The 15,653-nt window shown below is 34.8% G+C and overlaps 2 protein-coding genes across 2 annotated transcripts; both read left to right on the top strand.

Annotated features, from left to right (window-relative positions):
* The first annotated feature begins 3,242 nt into the window (after positions 1–3,242).
* Positions 3,243–3,560, top strand: LOC109174826. Its single transcript, XM_019324060.1, has one exon. The coding sequence runs from the start codon at positions 3,243–3,245 to the stop codon at positions 3,558–3,560; it is 318 nt and encodes a 105-aa protein (XP_019179605.1).
* Positions 3,561–8,902: 5,342 nt separating this feature from the next.
* LOC109174860 (probable methyltransferase PMT14) lies at positions 8,903–13,822 on the top strand. The gene is made up of 7 exons (XM_019324088.1): positions 8,903–9,289; positions 10,273–10,961; positions 11,095–11,305; positions 11,827–12,109; positions 12,566–12,943; positions 13,050–13,127; positions 13,309–13,822. The coding sequence occupies exons 2-7, from the start codon at positions 10,311–10,313 to the stop codon at positions 13,541–13,543; spliced, it is 1,836 nt and encodes a 611-aa protein (XP_019179633.1). The 5' UTR covers positions 8,903–9,289; positions 10,273–10,310; the 3' UTR covers positions 13,544–13,822.
* The last annotated feature ends 1,831 nt before the right edge of the window (positions 13,823–15,653 follow it).

The raw sequence follows: 15,653 nt of genomic DNA, 5'->3' as shown, positions 1-15,653 counted from the left end.
TGGTAAATTAGTAGATAGTTGATTACATACAAAATGACTTTATCAACAAGTTGACCGGAAAAAGGTGCTTTGAGCAGCTTTTTAAATTTTAGTGTTTTGAAGCAATAAGCTGTTACAAAAAATTAATTAATCAAACACTCATATTGATTGTTTAACCAAATCAAACAGCTAATAGTGATCAAATAAGCTAAAATTAGCTGATAGACTAACTATTTTATCAATCAGGCCATAATAATAATAATGGGATGGTTGAAGATTTGCATAATATGCTGCTTTATTCTTTATAGATTAGGGTTGACTTGTGATGTTGTTGGTGCCAAATCTATACTAATTTGGGATAAAAAGAATTTGGTTTTGACACTCATATCAAATGACAAAGACATTGAGGTCCCACTCCCACCATTTTCTTTCTCAACTTGGTTCCTCTTCTCACCTATAAATATGCTGCTAAAATTCACTTCTGAATCATATCCAACCAATCAAAAACTTCTTCTTGTATTGAAAATTTCTTAGGCAATGGTTGTTGGTCTCCCTCAAGGGCTTCTCTTCTCCTAGGTATTCATTCATTGTGCCACTAACATGCATTTTGAGTGAAGTTAGGGTGGGAAAGGAGCCACTTGAGGGGGACCCAACAAACGATGTCTTGCGTACGGATGGAATATTGGGTTTTGCCTTGGCATAATTCGGCTAATCGGTCCAATTCACAATATTTACGGATCAAATCTGAGTTGCGGTTTGTTTCACAATATTGGCCGATCAAATCTAGCTTAGCCGTCTAGATCTAGTAGCTCTAACCTATTAACATGCTTGTTTTATATCGACTTTGCATGAAATTGTAGAATTATACTTAAGGTATTTTTCCGCACCATCATCACTATATGTCTAAAGTTTTCATTGCCCACTACAAAATATAACACCACACAATTTTACTTTTATCGTAGTGAAATGCTTGGTATTGCATTTCCAAGACTACTTACATTCATTTATCACGTTAATATTCAAATAGAATTTTATATTGAATCTTTGATATCATGCATTACGTGTTGCGCAAAGTAAATGAACTTCTACATGCGACACAAATAGCCTTTGACAGGGGTGGACCTACAGTGGAGGCAGCTGTTCCCACTCACCCCACCTCCACCCCATATATAACCCTTGTATGTATATATGTATGTATATATAGTATAAGGTTTAATATAAGTAAAAGAAAGCAACTAATGTTAACAAGAAATAAGTTAGTCTAGATGGCAGAGCAAATATGTCTTCTTAAGGGAGGGTAGGGGTTCAAAATTCTCTTATAGCTTAAATGTATATTTTATGGCTATTTAAATAATAGTGGCTTCAACTCAATTAGGCTTTCAAAATATATGTAATTACTTTTATATTAATAATAAAATGTGTATCCTTTTAAAAATAATAATAATAAAATGTGTAATTTATAATGTGTTTTTTATTAGAATTATTTTATCAAATTGATTATGTTTTATATTTTGTTATAAATATTTTTTTATTTTTCGCTATATTGTTTTTATTTTTCGCTCATATCTAACAATATTTATGGCTAACTCCAGATATGTAATTTATAATTATTTTTTATTAATAATAAGATGTGTAATTTATAATGTCTTTTCTATTAGAATTATTTTATCAAATTAACTATGTTTCATATTTTGTTATAAATATTTTTTTTTTGCTCATATCTAACAATATTTATGGCTAACTTTTTAACTATTTCATCTTTTTTAAGCTATCCCTTTTGTTTATGTTTTGTCCCCACTGAACAAAATTTCTGGATCCGCCACGGGCCTTTGATGAAATCTTTGTAGAAATTAGGGCATGAATTGAATTTACAAACACAATTACTTTGGTAGGGAATAGCTTGTGATGGATAATCCTGAGTAGGGTACCTAGTCAGGACGTAGCCGGTCGGTCAAAGCTCGCAATGTCACTAGAGTAAGGAGGAGTCCGGTACCGTGGCCCCTGTCCTGGGCTTGTGGACCATTCATTCGGCCTGGTTGAGGCAGTCAGGTGGAATTCCCAGCCAGATGCAATACTCAGAGGTGGTTATGAGAGATTTTCTGGAGATCTCTTTCAAATTTGGCGCGAAGTTTCCTTTTTCAACATTAGGAAAGAGGCATTGCAATTTGAGAAGCTTTCCTTAAGTTTAAATTTGTTAATTTCTTCTTTCTTTTCTTTCCAAAGCAAATAAGTCTTGTATAAATACCCCTAGGGGCACATTGTAAAGGATTCTAAATTAAATTCTTGTGCAACTACTTTGTAAACATTCTCTATTGATTATTTTCTCTTATTTTACGGTTGTGTACCCTGTGGCCATAAAATCAACAGCTTGAATTGAAACCTTTTTAAGAAAATTGCAAATTTTGTTCTTGAATTATTAAATAATTGTTATTTTTGTCCATAGTTCTTGCATGTACTCATATTTCGTCCTTAAGCTTTTATCTAGATTACTCTTTTCATCCCTAATTCATTTGCTAACTATTATTCCCATACGTAATTATTGTATTAAATGTTTAACAATTATCCAATAATTAGGGACGAAAAAATAAAGAGTTAATACCATCTGAGATCCTCCGAGTATAGTGGTTTTGTCACGTTTAGTCCTAAACTTTCAAATTGACCATCAGTGATCCTTCGACTTTCAAATTTAACCATTTGTGGTCAAAGTTAACCACCCATGGTCCTTTAAGTTTCGAAATTTAACCAGTGGTGGTCCTGTTGAAAGGACCATGGTTGGTTAAATTTTAATAGTTGAAGGACCATGGGTGGTTAACTTGGATCAGAATGGTTAAATTTGAAAGTCGAAGGGCCACATGTGGTCAATTTAAAAGTTTATGACTAAACGTGGCAAAACTACTATACTCGAAGGACCTCAAATGGTATTAACTCAAAAAATAAACAATTACCCAAGAATTAGGGATAAAAAAATACAACCTTAGGAGGAAATATGAGCATGGACAAGAATTAGTAACAAAAATAATAATATTGAGCATGGACACTGTATATTATTGCCTTATTGAGTTATTAGTAATTTAGTATCACCAAAAAACTTAAGCTATACTGATGATATAAAAATTAAAAGAAAATAGTGGGCAATATTAGCAATTTCTAAAAGTTGGGGTGGGGATTAGGGATAAACCGAAAAGGCTGTTTAGTCTAAGGCATTCACCACTCTCGTAGTCTCATCTCTCATCCACCCTCTGTTTCTTGGAAGCTCAACAACAATGGGGATTCTCTCTTGGTTTAAAGGCGGCAACAAACAAGCTTCTTCTTCTTCTTCGAACTCAACCTCAAAACCCGCCCCGAACCCGAAGCCCCAGATTTCTTCCCAGGCTGGGCAGGAGGCCCCAGGCATGAACGGAGCCATCGAGGTTTCCAGACCCCTTGACATCACCGTTTTCGAGTTCGGGTCGGTCGCCGCTTCCGTCGACAAGGTAACTCTCGCCGGCTACTGCCCGGTTTCCGAAGAGCTCGAGCCCTGCCGCTGGGAGATTCTTCCGGCCAGTGGCTCCGATGCCCCACAGTTTCGCGTCGTCTTTTGAGGGGAAATTAATTGAATTGAATTTTCCGGGGAAGTTTGTGAGGAGATTCCTGTGAGTTTGCTAAGTTTTTCTCTTGTTTTTGGTGTACCTTTATTGAACTTGATCTTTTAATTATAAAACTAAAAATCTTAAATTCAGTTCATAATTTCGTTATGCTTTTAGCTTCTTAAGTGTTTCTTTCTTTTTTAAAAGTTAATTTAGGAGATTAGATTTCTTCTTATTGAGAAATTTCAAAAGAAATGTGTGCTATGCTTTGTAATTTGGAGTTTGGCTATCAGGTTAGCTTAGTTATGCTTAATGTGGGCTGAAGAAGATTGAGGAATTGAAGGCTTTTATTCAATATTTATTAACATTTTCGGTCGAATGAAAAGCTTGGTATGTTAGATACTGTTATAAACTAACATAAATTGAAACAAACCTAAATCACGAGGAATCTGACCTCGTAACAGCTGAAGCTTTAGGATCATCTGAATATCTCTCACCATAGTTGTGGGTCTAAGTCTTGAGAAGGGCTGGGAAAGTGTTCGATAAATTGGCTTTAGTGTGAGAAAGAATGTGATCAATTTGACTGAGTTTCGATATGTGAAGTGATGGAAAGAAGTTACCTGTTTGAATCTCTCGGCTCCCTTTTATAGTAAGACCTTTGCACCACCATTTTTCTGCTAGCTGGAATAGTAATCATTTCCCCTTATCAGTCAATCTTAGCTTTCCCAGTTAACTTGGCTTTCCTTCGTTCTTAAGCCTTGGCCTCTGTAACTGGTTTGTGCCAAACAAGTTGAGCCGTCTTTCATCGTTTTCTTAATAATAGTGATATCTCCTTGCTTGGCCTTTATTAAATTCACCGAGCCTATTTGGTGTGGCCCAACGTTTAAAGATTATGCGCAAACTTCTTAAAGATTATTTTATGAAATACTCTGTAGGAGAGGCTTACTCGTATATTGAGAGGATGAAGCCACGCGTTTCCATAGCATTGTCCTAGAAAATTTGTAGTTAAGGGTTGTTGGGCGAAGGCCGGTGAAGGGCTAAGTCCAGTAATTGGTGACTAGGGGGATTGTTGAGCAGAGACCTGAAGGGTTGAGTGCCCAAGTCCAACACTATGCTTCTTGAAAATGTGGTGGTATATAAGGAAATAAAGTTGCGCCTTCGTTAACAACTATAGCTTTTGGTGTAGCCGTAAGCGCTTTATCCTAACAAGGGTAGTGAAGAACCGTAACTTCAGGTGTTGCTGTGGTGGTCTATGTTAGTGAAACTAAGAAATTTAATTTGCAATAGAACTTTCTCAGAAGCATAGCAGGGAGAACTGGTTATCATTTGAGTGCGCATAGAAAAGGTTAATGGTTACGAATGCTTTGAAGATCATCCTAGTAAATTTTGTAGTATTAAGGTTGTTGAAGAAATGAATTAGTGATAAACAGTTTATTGCTTAACAACCAGTCTCTGCTATCTGCTTTTTTCATGATAACTGTTGCCTGAAAGTGAAAGGAAAGGTTTTGTGTTCTTAAGGGTGCATTTGGATCACGAAATCTTATATTATCTCGAGAACATGAATGTTGTAATCTTATATGACCTTTGTTTGGTTCAAGGGATTGTGAGGAAACTTTGTTTTTAGTTCATTTTTGGGTGATATTCTAGGAATCACATTCCGTCCAAATTCTTAAGTTATGTGAGATTCTCGATACAGTATTTATGTTATGTTACATTACCTCATACATTTCTTGAACCGAACACCCCCTTATTATTATTATTATTATTATTATTTATTATTATTATTAGGGAAAATTGCATCTTTGTTTCTTCAGTTATACCCATGGTACAAACATAGTCATTGAGTTATATGTGTGACCATCTTTAATCCTTAAGTTAGAAGTGGCGATTTTAGTTTCTCATGGATTATTTTTACGATCAATTTTTCACTTAATAAAGTGGCTGATATGGTCCTTCAAGGACTAAAATCGCCACTCCGAGTGATTCAAATTTGTGTGAACAATCTGAAATGAGATCTCTGGAGCATCTACAGATTCTTTCATGCAATTGAATACAGATTTTATTACGAAGTATTATTTTTTTGAAGCCAAATCTTGGCCTCCTTATTGACATATATACTTATTGTGGGACTGATGAATATTTTATAGTTATGACCAAATTTTGGGGGAAAAAAAGTCAAATGCCTAATTAAAAAATGACATTTTTTAGTATATAAAAATGACACTACAGTTCACAAAGAATTGAATAATTATCTTGTGAGTAATAATAGCATGATACATCGAATTTCATATGAAAATTTTTGTGTTTATCGGACTATCGGAGTTATCCTCATTATCACTTTGGGGCATTTGGGTTGCAGAATGCTAGACATGTTTGTTTCAAGGTTATTTTTCATGCCCAATAATCATTTCACTTTAATACTCTCAATAATTACAACAAAATATATATATATATATATATATATATATATATATATATATATATATATATATATATATATATATATATATATATATATATATATATATATATATATATATATATATATATATATATAATTGGGAAAATGGCACTTTTTCCCCCTGTGTTATATGCTTATAGCACTTTTTCCCCCTGAGTTATTCATGCATTCACATTTGCCCCCTCAATTATTATAGAAGTGGCGATTTTTCTCCCTGATAATATTAAATGGACATTTCTACCCTTAAAACAAATATTTTATTTATTTCTCTTCTTCACCAAATTATTGCTTATACGTAGGGATGACCACGGTTCGGTTCGAACTGAACCAAACACTATAGCAATCAAATTAAAAAATTTCGGTTACGATTCATAACATAACCCAATATTTGGGTTTCCGTTTATTAAAATCGTGAACTGGAAAAAAATGGATCTTAAACCGTGAACCGGAGGTTCAAATCGGAACAACTACTAGCAATAGCTTAAATTAGAATTATAATATTTGCAAATAGTGTATGTTTTTTCCGCATTTATATTGACTCTTACATATAAGTAAATATAATCGCGATTTGAGTTTTATTTTGAACCGTCGGTTCACGATTTTGGATCCAATTTGAACGGTTGGTTCAAACTTTCTTTTAAAATTTTATTTTTTTATTTTTAAAATATTCTAAATTTAACACTTAATGTATTTTATTTTTTCAAATCGTGGTTATAATTTGTTGGAGAAGAAAAATAAATGAAATATTTATTTTAAGGATAAATATGTCCATTTAATATATCAGGGGGAAAAACTGCCACTTAAATAATTTAGGGGGAAAAAGTGCTATAAGTATATAACAAAGGGGGAAAAAGTGCCATTTTCCCTATATAATTTAAACCATCGATTTAGTAGATCTAACAGTTGAAAATAAAAAATAAAAAATGGGTGGGGTCGTTTTCATTAAAATTACAAATTTTGAAAGTTTATAATATTTATGAAAATTATTTCGTTTATTTTTTACTTGATTTCTTATCCATTAGATCTTGTAGATCAATGGTTTAGATTTGCCTACTGATTCTCACTTGGGGAGTGATTCTCATATGAATCGAATTTTTTCGACTCTCATGAGAACTATGTCATAAGAACTTGTAATAATCTAGTAGATTTAACCGTTGAAAAAAAAAAAAAAAAAAGGATGGATAATTTTCATAAATATTACTCTGTACAAATTTCAAAAGATTGTAATATTTATGTAAATGATCTTGCTCCTTTTTTACTTATTTTCTATTCATCAGATCTTGTAGATCAATAATTTGAATTTGTCCACATGTTCTCACTTGGACGTGCAGGCGTACGTATGCACGGGTATGTATGCATGCATGTATATAAGTATATTATAGTCATTGGCCTTGAAAGAGAATGTGCATATGTCAAACACGATCTAGTGATCCGATGACTAAAAATCTAAAATATTGTCTCGTATTTATGAGTGTTATGGAGACATTTGAGAAGGCCACATTTGCTTGTGACACAATGGTGTCGGCAATGAGATTATGAGAGAGTCGTTGTCTCCATTATTAATATCTTTCTACCAAAAATTATATCAACAATAAAGTCCAAAGAATTTTTTATTTATTATTTATTTTTTTTTTTTTTTATGTGAGAGATGTAAATTATATCAAGAATTAAGATTTATATTCAATTGTCTAAGGAATGGTGGAGTGGGGTATTTTCATATTATAAGACTATGAGTTTGATTCTTGTCAAAATTCTCTCACTCGAGCTTGTTGTACAAAAGTCAAACTATTACACAAGAGAGTTTCGTGTTATTCAAATAAGTATGTGATACAGAGAGAATAAAAAAATTAATTTGAAAAATAAAACTCCAAAAAAGATGTAAATTGTTTCAAGAATCAAAATTTATTCTTTTTAATGTAAGATTTATATTCAATTTAATGTAAGGAAAAAAGATAAGTGTCATCTCAAATAGTAAATGATTAATTATACATTCTTTTATTATTATTATTATTATTATTATTATTATTATTATGAAAAACATTGGTCGTTAACTTACGATTAATGTTGTAAAAATTACACTTGGGCAACGATTAGGTGGCGGCCAGCCGCCTAAAAATTCACTGAAATCGGTGATTTAGGCGGCCTAGTCAGCGGTTTGGCTGCCTAGCCGCCATGTTTTCTTTTTTTTTTTTTTTTTAAGGGTTAAATCACCCAAATCAAACGAAGAGCCAAAAAGTGAAAACATAACAAAATTGCATCATTGTCGTCTGTTCTCTCCGAGTCTCTGAAGTGAAATTGCCATATGATCTTCTCACGACCCTCCTCCCTACTTACCTGGAATTGCCGTCACTGCTGCATGCTCTCCGTCCCTAGTAAGTTTTCTATTGTCTGTCCTCCGAAAATAGTTAAATATAATGGTCGTTGTTTCTTAACTTAAAGAAATGACGTCGTTTTTAGACCATGGTCCACACAATTGTTTGGACTATGGTCAATCGTATAACAATTGAAAGTGCATGGTATAGTCTTCCGAAGTTGAGAAATCTGGGTTAATTATTTTTTTTTGAAGAGTCTTATAGTGAACTTAGGGGCAACCCCAACTAAGTTGGTAGAGTTGTTGATTTGATAACTATAAAGTTACAAGTTTTATATTCTTAATAAGAACAATAAAAAGTATAATTGATTTCACGCAACAAAAAAAAAAATAAAAATAAAAATTCCCCACATTTTATGGCGGACACCACTAGTCCACTACAAATATGTCAATATAGGTGAAATTAATAATAATAATAATAATAATAATAATAATAATAATAATACCAACAAAATAAAAAACAAGAGTCCAACGTCGGTGTCTCTCTCTCTCTTTCTCTCTCTCTGTGTTTGCATCTGGCTGGTATCAACTTTACACACTGTTCCCACAACATTCGATATAATCGTTTTTCCCCTAAATTTACTGCGCAAATCCCTTCATCACACCAAAAATTAAACTACCAAATTAGAGCCCTGATTGCTTTTTACACTGTTAATACTTCCCAAACACATAAAATAACTCACTCCCAACGACACCCAAATTATCCCTTTCTCTTTCTATATAATCTTGCATCAAAGGTGGTCCTTTTTCGCTCACCATTTATACCCCACTGGCCACTAGACTAGATGTACTACGGAAGGCCTCACTTCCCCTTCTGAATCTGTGAGTAAAAGCTTTGAGCTTTCACTTCAGATCAGCTCTTCTCAGCTGCCTACACTGTTGGGGTTTCTTGGAAAGCTCTGTCTTTTACTGGTAATGCTTCTTTTCCCACTTTCTCATCTTGATTTTGCAGTGATCCAGTCTGTCTCCCTCTAAATTGTGCCTTTTCTTCAACTGTTTTTGGTTTTAGATTTTCTGGATCAGTGAATATAGTTCTTGTTTGTCGGTTTGAGTTCTTGATATTCAGCATCTGAAGATCTGCATATATACAAATCCATGTTGCTTTGTGATGTAGCTGTTCCCAAAGGAAACAAATTTCTGAGTTATTTATTTAATCTTTACTATATTGGGTATGAACTTGTATTAGTAAAGAATCTAATAATGTCTTATTTGGGGAGTAGTTGAATGGATCCATCAACTAAAATGATAGGAGGAATCTTTGTTGGCTCTTGCTGAGTGTTTCCAATCTTTTTGTGGTTTGTTAGGATTTGTCTAAGGAATTCTTTAATAATAATAATAATAAAAACCTTTGGAATAAAGTGGAGGCTGAGGAAAAAATTTGAGCTTCATCCACATCAACATAAATATGAAGTTTTAGTCCACTTCTTGATCTTAGGGAAATCATGTTCATTCCGGCCTTTCCACTCGTAAAATATGATGATGTTCATGTCTAATTAGCTTTGAGATGAAAAGTGTCTATTTCATTGTAATGATTATATCCTCCAAACAATCCTACACATTTTGGAAGTCTTATGATGGCTATAGTCATTCTTATCAAGAGATAGTATAGTAGATCTCTCCACCAAAGGTCAAGGGTTCAATCCTTGGCTTCGGGTATGGAGCAACCTTAAATCTTCAGGTTAGTTGTCCCACCCAAAAGAGGTGCTTACAATCCAGCTAGGGGATTAGTCACTGTGTCTGACGGTGGAAACCCTGGGTACACCCAAAAAAGTATAGTAGATCTCTCCACTTTTTGGATATATCAGTATAATGTGATGTTTGTGTATTCCTTACAATTTGTTAGACAGTGAGACATGTTACTTCGTATTTCTTTCTGAACTTTTCTTATGTTACAGGAAATCTCTTGCTAATATCCAAGAGTCCAAGACGTATTATGGCCTCAAAGCATGCCCCTCCAAGTAATAAAGGGCGGCGACCCTTCTCGATATTCATCGTACTTTGTCTTTGTTGTTTCTTTTACCTGCTAGGAGTATGGCAGAAGAGTGGATCTGGGAAGGGAGATAGGTTAGCGCTAGCAGTGACTGAGAAAACGGCAGACTGCAATATATTCCCCGCAGCCACTCTGGATTTTGAACCACATCATACTTTTGTTTCGAGTATTGGCTCTTCTGAACCGAAGACCAAACAATACAAGTTTTGTGATGCTAAATATAAAGACTATACTCCTTGCCAAGAACAAGACCGAGCTATGACTTTCCCTCGGGAAAATATGGTATATAGAGAAAGGCATTGCCCGCCCGATAATGAAAAGCTTCGTTGTCTTATTCCAGCGCCTAATGGATATACGACTCCGTTCCCTTGGCCTAAAAGCCGTGATTATGTATATTATGCTAATGTTCCTTACAAACACTTGACGGTTGAGAAGGCGGTCCAAAACTGGGTACAGTACCAAGGTAACGTGTTCAAATTTCCGGGAGGAGGAACTATGTTTCCTAAAGGAGCAGATGCATATATCAATGAACTTGCATCTGTAATCCCGATGGGAAATGGGTCCATAAGAACAGCACTTGACACTGGTTGCGGGGTATGTCTTCTATTCTTTAGCTTCGAAATCATGTATCCCGAACATTTTGAATCTTGGGTGTTCCTTAATTACGTGTACTTCTACCGGTGTATTTTCATGGTTTCTGAATGTTGGTTGCACGCATCGTATTTAGGTAGCGAGCTGGGGAGCTTATTTGATGAAACGGAATATCTTAGCGATGTCATTTGCACCAAAAGACAATCATGAAGCGCAAGTTCAATTTGCATTGGAGCGAGGTGTGCCTGCTATCGTTGGTGTTCTTGGTTCGATACGCCTTCCCTACCCGTCAAATGCATTTGATATGGCACATTGCTCCCGGTGCCTGATTCCCTGGGCAGAAAATGGTATTTATTTCATTGGTTTCTTATTATCTTTCCCATTGCTTCTCTCCCTGACGCCATCCACTTTTCTTCTCTCTCCCTCTTATAGTGGCATCTGATTGAGATCTGTTAAGAGTCTCACATTGATAAAATAAGAGAGAATATATGAGTTTATAAGGCCATGAGTTAGACTAGCTAATTGGTTGGATTCAATCTGTTAGTGTAGTTTGGCCCATGTGCATTATAGCCCAATTGAGTGACCCTGATCCAATCTTAGATTATAATAACAAGATCTATGGTAGAGATCTCAGTTGCAATCAACTTTGGCATAGTGGCATTCATTCCACAATAGACATGTGAAGCAATTATAAGTTTAACTTTGGAAGCATTGTGAAGGAATGAAACCGAAGGACTAAAAGTTTTATCAATGGCCATTTATATTTTCACTAAGTTAAACCTTCCTATTTGTTTTAATTCAGTAATGGTTGACATCGCCAAATATTGTGTTGAAGATGGTCACTGATGATAATTTTGCTTTTTTTTAGATGGTATCTATCTGAAGGAAGTTGATCGAGTTCTAAGACCCGGTGGGTACTGGGTTCTATCTGGTCCTCCAATTAACTGGAAGACCTACTACCAAGTCTGGAAAAGGACCAAGGAGGATGTAAAAGCTGAGCAAACGAGGATTGAAGAGCTCGCCAAGAATCTTTGCTGGGAGAAGAAGTATGAAAAAGGTGATATTGCGATTTGGAGGAAGAGAATCAATCCAAACGCATGCAAGAGTAGGTCTACCAATATCTGCAAATCCAAAGACGCTGATGATGTTTGGTAAGCCAATATGCATACTACCGTTATTTTTTTTTTTTATTTAAATTTTAATTGACATTAACCAACTTGGTTGGCGTGAGTGGTCATGCACAACCTTGTCTCTTAAGAGAGGTCGGGAGTTTGAACCCCCTCTCGTATGGAAAAACCAATCTGGCCAGCACTTTTCCCCTAATGGGGATTAGTCTCAGTATGGTACGGGCTTAAAGGTGCCTCCTATAGTTAGGGCCTGCTCAGGATACCTCGTGGTCTGACCAAAAAAATAATAATAATTAATTAATTGACATTTAGTTTTGAAGCTCCCTTTTACGTTGTTCATTGTAAGCATATGAGATGGTGCTTTGACAATGCCGAATCTTTCAATGTTCTTGGTCACTTTTGAGGTTCAATGTTCTAACCTCTCAGTTGTGGATCATATTTTAAATGTGTTTCCTACTTTTACTCGACTATGATACTTAGGTATAAGAAATTGGAGGCATGCGTAACTCCCCTCCCCGAGGGCCAGAGTTCAGGTGGATGGGAGCTGAAGAAGTTTCCAACTAGGCTTTTCGCTGTTCCGCCTAGAATAACCAATGGATTGGTGCCGGGGGTCACAGCCGAGTCATATCAAGAGGACAATAAACTTTGGAAGAAACACGTAAATGGCTACAAAAGGAGCGTTAGTCTGCTCGGCAGCACAAGATATCATAACATAATGGATATGAATGCAGGCCTCGGAGGCTTCGCTGCGGCATTGGACTCACCGAAACTGTGGGTGATGAATGTTGTGCCAAATATTGCGGAAAATACTTTAGGTGTCATCTACGAAAGAGGGTTGATTGGCATATATCACGATTGGTATGTCCTGTTAGTCTTTCGTTTCTGCTCTAATTTGATTCCTAGTGATTCGGTACTAAGGGTTTTTTTGAAATTACGGTAAATTTTGAAATCTTTTGCCCTTCAGGTGTGAAGGCTTCTCGACTTACCCAAGGACATATGACCTCATTCATGCCAATGGCGTTTTCACCTTGTACCAGGACAAGTAAGAATATCGTGATTTTCTTTTTCTATGTTTTAAATATCAGGAAAAAGTTTAGTTCATTCTTGAATCGTTTGCCTAAAACAAGAAAACAAAAAAAAAAAAAAAAAGTAGACGTTTGAACCTGTTGTTTAGGTTTTCCTTTCGGAACACTTCAACAGTGGACTTAACATGTTGTATGCAGGTGTGAATTCGAAGACATTCTTCTGGAAATGGACCGCATTTTGCGGCCAGAAGGATCGGTGATCTTCAGAGATGGAGTTGAAGTATTGAACAAGGTTAGGAAGATTGCTCAAGGCATGAAATGGGATCTGAAGTTGACGGATCACGAAGACGGGCCGTTAGTGCCCGAGAAGATTCTGGTCGCCGTCAAACAGTACCATTCAGCAGACGAGAGCAGCAAATCCGACGACGAGTGAAAACAACCACCACCACGCTGGATAGATGAAGAAGGTAAGCACGCAAGAACTTTGCCCCGCAAAAACTTTAGCTCGCGGGATCAAATTTACAGGAATGTTGTGCAACTTTTTATGTAGAACAAGTTTAGTCTCATTCTATAATTTTTTTTTTCCAAGTTTTTGTTTAAGGAACACGAAAATTTCATATGTAGCTTCTCCAAATAATGGACTGTAAGATTATGATATGTGTAGTGTTAAGGTAGTTAAAAAAGTCTGATATTTATTGTTTTGCTGCCACAATCTTTTGCACAATAGCATTATTTATTTGGGTGCACAACACCACGCTGGATAGATGAAGAAGGTAAGCACGCAAGAACTCTAAGGTCTTGTCAAAACAGATACAAATAAGAACTTGTGATTTATAGGATCTTTCGAGTTTAAATATCTCAAAAAGCTGTCAAAGACCTTGTGTTCAAGCTGCCAAATAAGAATTAAGGTCTTGTCAAATGAGATACAAAATGGATAGCGTATGTGAAAGGAAAATACTACATGGACTCCCCTTTTACTTTGATTCTGCTGATATATATGAGTTGGCTCAGTTGGGGGCGAGAAACCAAATAAGAACTTGTGATTGTAGGATCTTTCGAGTTTGAATATCTCAAAAAGCTAGTTGTATAGTGATCACGAGTTTTCTTCATGGCTTTAAGAGTTGTTCTGTATTTATCAAGAATTTTATTTTTACTCTTGACACCTTATATATAAATCACGGTAACTTAATGACTTGGCAGATAGGGCCAGCAAAGGGATCTGTCCACTTTGGACATCACCCCCACGCTGTCGAGATTCGAACATTGATCTCTTTTTTTCAGATACTGTTGACTGAATCAATGAGATAAGCCCATGCGAGTTAAATTTTTATTTTTTTGTAGATAGTGTGTCATCAATCAAAATTTTATCCAAAATTTGAGATTAGAATTATCGGAATGACAATTCAATCCAAATCTGGTGGGAAATTTAGTCCCTGTCTTGATCTGAACTCTGCATTCTAAATTTAAATTTTGGAATAAGGGTCGAATAGGTCATCGAATTACACACAAAAATATAATTAGGTAATTGAACTAAAAAAAGATGCAATTGAATCCCTAAACAACGTAAAATGATACAATTGAACCAAATATGACTTGTTTACCTGTTAATTTGGTAGCTTGCTGACGTGGAGATCATCATATTAAAATAATAATTTTATTTTATTTTTAATAATTTTAAATAACAAAATTATATATATAAACAATGCTTCGTCTCAGGGAGCCTGGTGATAAAGAAGGTTCTTCATCCCCGGTCGGAGACAAAGGGACCTCTTCGTCTCTCCAGGCTGCTGGAGATGAAGCCCTTGTTTGTTTGTTTGTTTATTCATTTTTATTTAATTTTGTGATTTAAAATTATTAAAATAAAATAAAAAATTAATATTTTAATATAATAACCTCCATGTCAGCAAAATAACAGGTAAACAAGTCACTTTTGATTTAATTGTATCATTTTGTGTTGCGACAAATTATGCTGTGGAACCGTGTCCACCTTGCAAGGTGGACTCGGTCCAAAACTGTTCATAATTATGAATATATAGTTCAAAAATTATGAACATATAGTTCTATAATTATGAACATAGAGTTGTAAACATAATTATGAATATATACTTCTGTAATTATGAATATAGAAATTCAATAATCAATAATTGTGAATATGAAGTTCAAAAATTATGAATATATAGCTTTATAATTATGAACATATAGTTAAGTAATTATGAGCATAGAGTTATGTAATTGTGAATATAGAGTTCAATAATTATGAATATGAAGTTCAAAAATTATGGATATATAGCTTTATAATTATGAACATATAGTTCAGTAATTATGAATATAGTGTCCACCTTGCAAGATGGACACGGTTCCACAACATAAGATTGGTTGTTTAGGGACCCAATTGCATATTTTTTTAGTTCAATGGCCTAATTACATTTTCGTATGTGATTCAGTGGCCTATTTGACTCTTATTCTCTAAATTTTTGAGTTATATATTATATTTTATACTTGGTGTATTTGAAATAATCGGATGTTTTATGTATTGTTGTGGT

The sequence above is a fragment of the Ipomoea nil genome, unplaced genomic scaffold (assembly GCF_001879475.1).
Source record: "Ipomoea nil cultivar Tokyo-kokei standard unplaced genomic scaffold, Asagao_1.1 scaffold0666, whole genome shotgun sequence".
In the NCBI taxonomy this organism is placed as follows: domain Eukaryota; kingdom Viridiplantae; phylum Streptophyta; class Magnoliopsida; order Solanales; family Convolvulaceae; genus Ipomoea; species Ipomoea nil.
This window is presented reverse-complemented; position numbering and strand designations above follow the sequence as displayed.

Bases quoted from the DNA above. Each gene is read 5' to 3' on its own strand.
- LOC109174826 (XM_019324060.1), top strand. From the start codon at position 3,243: ATGGGGATTCTCTCTTGGTTTAAAGGCGGCAACAAACAAGCTTCTTCT.
- LOC109174860 (XM_019324088.1), top strand. From the start codon at position 10,311: ATGGCCTCAAAGCATGCCCCTCCAAGTAATAAAGGGCGGCGACCCTTC. The intron at 11,306-11,826 runs GTATTTATTTCA...GCTTTTTTTTAG, and splicing joins GATTCCCTGGGCAGAAAATG to ATGGTATCTATCTGAAGGAA. The intron at 12,944-13,049 runs GTATGTCCTGTT...TTTGCCCTTCAG, and splicing joins ATTGGCATATATCACGATTG to GTGTGAAGGCTTCTCGACTT.